General features: G+C 70.3%; 1 protein-coding gene across 1 annotated transcript in view; it reads left to right on the top strand.

Annotated features, from left to right (window-relative positions):
* LTBP4 (latent transforming growth factor beta binding protein 4) overlaps positions 1-8,132 on the top strand; it is a 41,324-nt gene that overhangs the window by 31,313 nt on the left and 1,879 nt on the right. The window contains 6 exon segments of the mRNA XM_077840739.1: positions 294-316; positions 857-1,061; positions 2,849-2,917; positions 3,375-3,503; positions 3,665-3,814; positions 5,239-5,391. Of these exon segments, the coding sequence (XP_077696865.1) occupies positions 294-316; positions 857-1,061; positions 2,849-2,917; positions 3,375-3,503; positions 3,665-3,814; positions 5,239-5,391 (729 nt within the window).

Here is an 8,132-nt window from a genome sequence, read left to right as displayed (position 1 = left end):
TTTAGACAAAACAAGTTTATTAATTACAGAAGATAGATTTTAAGTGATTATCAGGGACAGCGAACAGATCACCCAGCAAATAAACAAACGAAGCTTAATGTACTAAAGCGAGGGTGAGAATTTGCTACTCGTGTCCGAATTGTTGATTTAGGCAGCTGGCAGAGATTCTTGAGGGGCAGGCTGCACTTGCTTGCAGCGTGAAAACGCCAGGTGCTCCTTTCGCAGGCTAGAAATCCCTCGAGACTGGATTCAGCCCTTCCCCAGTTCAGTCCTTGCCTCTCCGGTGTTTCCAGGCCTCGTGAAGACCCTGGAGGATGTCACTCCCCTGCCTTAAATAGCTGTGGCATCGCGGGGTCACTGGAGAAACACGGGTAGCCCAAGGCGGGGTGCAGGACCAGGACACGTGGTCACGTGACCCCAGAGTGTCATCCCAGCCAGGAGTCAGAGGCGGTTTGTAGGGTCCCCGGGAAGGCTCCCCGGAGCGAGATTAGCCCCTTCTCAGGGCGGCTGTCCCCGCAATGGCCCGTCCCAGCCGTCTGGCTTGGCTGCATCCTGCCTCGCGGGCGTTCCCCGGGGTAAACGCTTGTCAGAGGTGCCCAGACAATCTTCCCAACTCGGATGCCGCAGGGACACCTTCATCCGAACAGGACAATCTGCTCAGCAGGTCGAGACCTTGCCGACGACCCCCCCCGCCCCCCCCCCCCCCGGGACGCTCCCATCCCAGACTCGTAGCGTAATTCGACTAGGAAGAACCCGGGGCGTAACTGGGCGGCGTCGCCCCAGGCCAGGTGGGGCCGGGCCGAGGGCCTGGCCTGCCCGTCTCACTGGGGCTTCCCGCCCCCCGCTTGCCTTGCAGCCCAGCGCCCCGGTCGCCTGCCCGCCCCCCCAGCCCGAGCCCGAGCCTGGAGCGCCCATGCGGGACCCCAGCCGCCAGGAGTGCTACTATCAGGCCTGCGAGAAGGTGCTGGCCAGGAACGCCACCCACCAGGAATGCTGCTGCAGCCTGGGGCATACCTGGGGCACGGCCTGCCCGGCCCAGCCCTGCCCCCACCCGGGCACAGGTACGGGGGGGCCCAGCCCTGCCCCCACCCGGGCACAGGTACAGGGGGGCCCGGCCCAGCCCTGCCCCCACCCGGGCACAGGTACGGGGGGGGCCCAGCCCTGCCCCCACCCGGGCACAGGTACAGGGGGGGCCCGGCCCAGCCCTGCCCCCACCCGGGCACAGGTACGGGGGGGCCCAGCCCTGCCCCCACCCGGGCACAGGTACGGGGGGGCCCAGCCCTGCCCCCACCCGGGCACAGGTACAGGGGGGCCCGGCCCAGCCCTGCCCCCCACCCGGGCACAGGTACAGGGGGAGCCCGGCCCAGCCCTGCCCCCACCCGGGCACAGGTACGGGGGAGCCCGGCCCAGCCCTGCCCGGGCACAGGTACGGGGGGACCCGGCCCGGCCCAGCCCTGCCCCCACCCGAGCACAGGTACGGGGGAGCCCGGCCCAGCCCTGCCCCCACCCGGGCACAGGTACGGGGGGGCCCGGCCCAGCCCTGCCCCCACCCGAGCACAGGTACGAGGGGGGGCCCGGCCCTGCCCCCCACCACCTTCCTGCCCCTAATCCTGCTCCTCCCCGCCCCCCTCTGCCCCCAGCCCTATGCCCCCCCCAGTGCCCAGCCCAGGTCTGGGGGTGGAGCCAGGGCTCAGATCCAGCCTTGCTGTGAGCCCACAAGTGACAGCACCCTGCCCCACCAGCCCCCCTCCCTGTCAGAAACAGGCGTCGTTCAACCCTCCCGCCCCCCCAAGTCTCGCCCAGCCAGTGCCCGCAGGTTCAGGAGCTGGGTGCTCTCCAGAATCTGCCCTGGCAGCTGGAGCCGGCCCCTCTGTGGCTCCCAAGCCAGCCGGCCCCTGTGCCCGGCCCCGAGCCCCAGCCCAGCATCCCAGATGGGGACCCACCCTGCCCCCGCTCACTGTGTCCCGCTGGACAGCCCGGGGGGCTTGCCCCAGTGCCAGTCCCACCCTGGGGCTCATAGGCAGGGGTTCTCTCCCAGCTCTGGGGGGGGGGGGGCTGGTGTGAGGAGGGGGAGCTGGGAGCCAGGACTCCTGGGTTCTCTCCCAGCTCTGTGGGGGAGGGGGGCTGGTGGAGGAGGGGGAGCTGGGAGCCAGGACTCCTGGGTTCTCTCCAGCTCTGGGGGGAGGAGGGGGGCTGGTGGAGGAGGGGGAGCTGGGAGCCAGGACTCCTGGGTTCTCTCCCAGCTCTGGGGGGGGAGGGGGGCTGGTGGAGGAGGGGGAGCTGGGAGCCAGGACTCCTGGGTTCTCTCCCAGCTCTGGGGGGGGGAGGGGGGCTGGTGGAGGAGGGGGAGCTGGGAGCCAGGACTCCTGGGTTCTCTCCCAGCTCTGGGGGGAGGAGGGGGCTGGTGGAGGAGGGGGAGCTGGGAGCCAGGACTCCTGGGTTCTCTCCCAGCTCTGGGGGGAGGAGGGGGGCTGGTGGAGGAGGGGGAGCTGGGAGCCAGGACTCCTGGGTTCTCTCCCAGCTCTGGGGGGGGAGGGGGGCTGGTGGAGGAGGGGGAGCTGGGAGCCAGGACTCCTGGGTTCTCTCCCAGCTCTGGGGGGAGGAGGGGGGCTGGTGGAGGAGGGGGAGCTGGGAGCCAGGACTCCTGGGTTCTCTCCCGGCTCTGGGGGGGAAGTGGGGCTGGTGGAGGAGGGGGGAGCTGGGAGCCAGGACTCCTGGGTTCCATCCCTGGCTCTGGGAGGGGAATGGGTCCCACGGTTGGAGCGGGGGGCTCCCTGTGAGTGCTGGGGGGCGCCGTGGGATACAGGAGGAGGTTCCCGGCTCTCACGCTCGCTCTCTCCGGCTCTAGTGGAGTACCAGGCCCTGTGCCCCCGTGGGAACGGCTACGCCGCACCAGGACCCCTCGCCGCACTCACAGGTCGGTGCTGCCTGGCGCCCCCTTGTGGGGGTCTGAGTGGGGGGAGGGGTGGGTGGCAGCTGGCGGGAGCCAGGCCTCTGGGTGCTCCTGACTCCCCTGGCCAGCGTCCGTCTCTCTCCAGCCACCGGGGCAGAATTGGGGCGGCCCAGGCCAGCGTTCGTCCCGGCCAAGCTGCCATGGGACCCGCTTCTCCTCTTGTCTGTCCCAGGTCCGAGCTCTGCGTCCCCCCACTGGGCTCCCCGACTCCACCTGCCCGTGCTCGAGCTCAGGCCGCGGGGCTCCTGGTGTCTTTTTGGACCCGCTCTTGGCCCGTCCGTCCCACACCCTGTGACCGACCCCTCCCGTCTCTGCGCTGCCCCCCCCACGGGCGCGAGGCCAAGTTCAGAGGGAAACTGAGGCAGGCAGAGGACGCCAGACAGTCCCCCCATGGTCAGGCCGTGTGTGTCTCCCCCGCCAGACATGGACGAGTGTGCGCTATTCAACACCCAGCTGTGCCGGGGGGGCGTCTGCGTCAACAAGGCCCCCGGCTACGCCTGCTACTGCCCCAATGGCTACTATTACGAGACGCACCACCTGGAGTGCATTGGTGAGACCCCAGGCCCTCCTCCCCCGGCCCCCCAACGCAGCTCCTCTTCCCCCCACCCCAGCCCCCCAAACTGGCCCCTGGCGCAATGGCTGCTGCTCTGAGACGCGCCGGCTGGAGGGGCCGTGGGGGCGACGCCGCGGTGACCCCTGTGTCTGTCCCAGATAATGACGAGTGTCTTGACGAGGAGGCAGAGCCCTGCGTGGGCGGGGGCTGCGTGAACACCATCGGCTCCTTCTACTGCGCCTGCACCCCCCCCCTCGTGCTGGACGGGTCCCAGCGCCGCTGCGTGGCCAACGACAGCCAAGCCCTGGGTGAGTGATGCCCCCCTGGACCCTGCCCGAACATGGCCTGGGCCCCCCCATATCCTAGGTCCCCCCCCCATGCTCTGGGGCCCCAGCATTGGCCAGGGCGAGTTTCTCAGTCACCTGGTGCTCAGCCAGGCAAAGGAGCAAGGCTGGGCATGTTGCCGGCCCTGGCTCTGTGGCCCGGAGCCCAACTCTGAGCCCCCCGACACTTCCCCTCTGTTCCCCAGCTCGGCCCCTGCGGGGGGTGGGGAATTACTTCCTCGCTGGCCGTGAGGCATGGCTGCCCCGGCCGCAGGGGTCCCCTTGTCCGTCCGGACTCCACAGTGACCCAGGCTGGTCCAGCCCCCACAGCAGCGCCACCGACCCTGACATCTCCACCCGGCCTGGGAGCAGCTTTAACCCTTCGGAGCCTGCAGGGTCGCCGTCCCCAGTCTGCCAGGCGCCTCCCTCGCCAAAACGTTACCGGCAACTTGCGGGTCGTCCCCCCGGCGCCCACAGGGGAGGGCCAGACAGTCCTTGTGCACGTGCTGAGACTCGGCACGCAGCTCCGGGGGGCGCTCGCACACTCCTTGCACATAGAGAGTGACAGGGCACATGCAGGCCCTGGCTCGCTCACAGCACGCTCTTCGCACAGCACGGTCAGGCTCACGCTCCATCACGCCCATGTGCAGACACTGATTGCACGCTCATCGCATGCTACTGTCTGGCTCACACGCACCATCACGCCCACATGTGCACGCTCATCGCATGCTACTGTCTGGCCCACATGCGCACACTCATCGCACGCGCAGGGCACAGCTACTCTTCTGGGTCACACGCACCATCACGCCCACATGTGCACACTCATCGCACGCTACTGTCTGGCTCACACGCACCATCACGCCCACATGCGCACACTCATCGCACGCTACTGTCTGGCTCACACGCACCATCACGCCCACATGTGCACACTCATCGCACGCTACTGTCTGGCTCACACGCACCATCACGCCCACATGTGCACACTCATCGCACGCGCAGGGCACAGCTACTCTTCTGGGTCACACACATCATCACGCCCACATGTGCACACTCATCGCACGCTACTGTCTGGCTCACACGCACCATCACGCCCACATGTGCACACTCATCGCACGCTACCGTCTGGCTCACACGCACCATCACGCCCACATGCGCACACTCATCGCAGAGCACTGTTAGGCTCACACGCTTCATCACACCCACATGTGCACACTCATCGCACGCTACCGTCTGGCTCACACGCACCATCACGCCCACATGCACACACTCATCGCACGCTCATGGCATGCCACTGTCCAGCTCACACGCTCCGTCACTCCCATGCACACACACTCATCGCACGCTCACGGCTCGGCACTGTTCGGCTCACACGCTCCATCACGCTCGAGGTCGCACCTGTGTCTCCCCAGACGAGAACCAGGCCGTGTGCTGGCAGGAGGTGGGGCCGGACCTGGTCTGCAGCCGCCCGCGCCTCGACCGGCAGGTCACCTACACCGAGTGCTGCTGTCTGTACGGGGAGGCCTGGGGCATGGACTGCGCCCTGTGCCCCGCCCGAGACTCAGGTGAGGGGCCTGGCCCACCGCCCCTCCCCCGGCTGGAGCCTGTCGGACCTGGGGCTGCGGGGGGGAGCCGGCTCAGTACCCGGGTTGCCGCGGAGGGGCGCTGAACGGGCCAGAACCCCCCGTCGCTCCCCAGTGAGTGCTGGAGCCTGGGGTCCCTGCCCCACGGTTCCTATATCCCCCCAGTGAGTGGCCTCTGGGGGGGGGGGGTGGCCGGCGGCCCTGCACCCTGCAGTGGGGGGCAGCAGGCTCCCTGGGGGTGGCGACCAGGGGCCCTGCAGTGAGGTGGGAGGTCACGGGCTCTGGGGGGAAGCCGGGGGGTCGGGGGCCCTGGGGGGAAGCCGGGGGCCCTGCAGTGAGGTGAGGGGTCGGGGTCCCTGTGGTGGAAGCCGGGGACCCTGCAGTGAGGTGAGGGGTCGGGGGCTCCGGGGGTGAAGCCGGGGACCCTACAGTGAGGTGAGGGGCCCTGGGGGGAAGCCGGGGACTCTGCAGTGAGGTGAGGGGTCGGGGGCCCTGGGGGGAAGCCGGGGACCCTGCAGTGAGGTGGGGGGTTGGGGTCCTTGGGGGGAAGCCGGGGACCCTTCAGTGAGGTGAGGGGTCGGGGGCCCTGGGGGGAAGCGGGGGACTCTGCAGTGAGGTGAGGGGTCGAGGTCCCTGGGGGGAAGCCGGGGACTCTGCAGTGAGGTGAGGGGTCGGGGGCCCTGGGGGGAAGCGGGGGACTCTGCAGTGAGGTGGGGGGTCGGGGTCCCTGGGGGGAAGCGGGGGACTCTGCAGTGAGGTGAGGGGTCGAGGTCCCTGGGGGGAAGCCGGGGACTCTGCAGTGAGGTGGGGGGTCGGGGTCCCTGGGGGAAGCTGGGGGCCCTGCAGTGAGGTGGGGGGTTGGGGGCCCTGGGGGGGAAGCCGGGGGCCCTGCAGTGAGGTGGGGGGTTGGGGGCCCTGGGGGGGAAGACGGGGACCCTGCAGTGAGGTGGGGAGTTGGGGGCCCTGGTGGAAGCCGGGAACCCGGCAGTGAGGTGGGGGGTCGGGGGCCCTGTGGTGGAAGCTGGGGGCCCTGCAGTGAGGTGGGGGTCAGGGGCCCTGTGGTGGAAGCCGGGGACTCTGCAGTGAGGTGGGGGGTCGGGGTCCCTGGGGGGAAGCTGAGGGCCCTGCAGTGAGGTGGGGGATCGGCAGCCCTGGGAAGAAGATGGGGGCCCTGCAGTGAGGTGGGGGGTCGGGGTCCCTGGGGGGAAGCCGGGGGCCCTGCAGTGAGGTGGGGGGTCGGGGTCCCTGGGGGGAAGCTGGGGGCCCTGCAGTGAAGTGGGGGGTCAGGGGCCCTGGGGGGAAGATGGGGGGCCCTGCAGTGAGGTGAAGGGTCAGGGGCCCTGGGGGGAAGCCGGGGGCCCTGCAGTGAGGTGGGTCTGGGGCCCTGGGGGGAAGCCGGGGGCCCTGCAGTGAGGTGAGCGTTTGGGGGCCCGGGGGTGAAGCCGGGGACCCTACAGTGAGGTGAGGGGCCCTGGGGGGAAGCCGGGGACCCTGCAGTGAGGTGAGGGGTCGGGGACCCCGGGGGTGAAGCCGGGGACCCTACAGTGAGGTGAGGGGCCCTGGGGGGAAGCCGGGGACCCTGCAGTGAGGTGAGGGGTCGGGGGCCCTGGGGGGAAGCCGGGGGCCCTGCAGTGAGGTGGGGGGTCGGGGTCCCTGGGGGGAAGCTGGGGGCCCTGCAGTGAGGTGGGGGGTCAGGGGCCCTGGGAGGAAGATGGGGGCCCTGCAGTGAGGTGGGGGTCAGGGGCCCTGTGGTGGAAGCCGGGGACTCTGCAGTGAAGTGGGGGGTCAGGGGCCCTGGGGGGAAGATGGGGGCCCTGCAGTGAGGTGAGGGGTCAGGGGCCCTGGGGGGAAGCCGGGGGCCCTGCAGTGAGGTGAGGGGTCAGGGGCCCTGGGGGGAAGCCGGGGGCCCTGCAGTGAGGTGAGGGTTCGGGGGCCCGGGGGTGAAGCCGGGGACCCTACAGTGAGGTGAGGGGCCCTGGGGGGAAGCCGGGGACCCTGCAGTGAGGTGAGGGGTCGGGGGCCCTGGGGAGAAGCGGGGGGCCCTGCAGTGAGGTGGGGGGTTGGGGTCCCTGGGGGGAAGCCGGGGGCCCTGCAGTGAGGTGGGGGGTCGGGGTCCCTGGGGGGAAGCCGGGGACCCTACAGTGAGGTGAGGGGCCCTGGGGGGAAGCCGGGGACCCTGCAGTGAGGTGAGGGGTCGGGGGCCCTGGGGGGAAGCGGGGGACTCTGCAGTGAGGTGAGGGGTCGAGGTCCCTGGGGGGAAGCCGGGGGCCCTGCAGTGAGGTGAGGGGTCGAGGTCCCTGGGGGGAAGCCGGGGGCCCTGCAGTGAGGTGGGGGGTCGGGGTCCCTGGGGGGAAGCCGGGGACCCTACAGTGAGGTGAGGGGCCCTGGGGGGAAGCCGGGGACCCTGCAGTGAGGTGAGGGGTCGGGGGCCCTGGGGGGAAGCTGGGGACTCTGCAGTGAAGTGGGGGGTCAGGGGCCCTGGGGGGAAGATGGGGGCCCTGCAGTGAGGTGAGGGGTCGGGGGCCCTGGGGGGAAGCGGGGGACTCTGCAGTGAGGTGGGGGGTCGAGGTCCCTGGGGGGAAGCCGGGGGCCCTGCAGTGAGGTGAGGGGTCGAGGTCCCTGGGGGGAAGCCGGGGGCTCTGCAGTGAGGTGGGGGGTTGGGGGCCCTGTGGTGGAAGCTGGGGGCTCTGCAGTGAAGTGGGGGGTCAGGGGCCCTGGGGGGA

Source organism: Eretmochelys imbricata, chromosome 23 (assembly GCF_965152235.1).
Source record: "Eretmochelys imbricata isolate rEreImb1 chromosome 23, rEreImb1.hap1, whole genome shotgun sequence".
Taxonomy (NCBI): Eukaryota; Metazoa; Chordata; order Testudines; family Cheloniidae; genus Eretmochelys; species Eretmochelys imbricata.
Note: the sequence above shows the minus strand (reverse complement) of the source record. Positions and strands in the feature narration are given on the sequence as shown.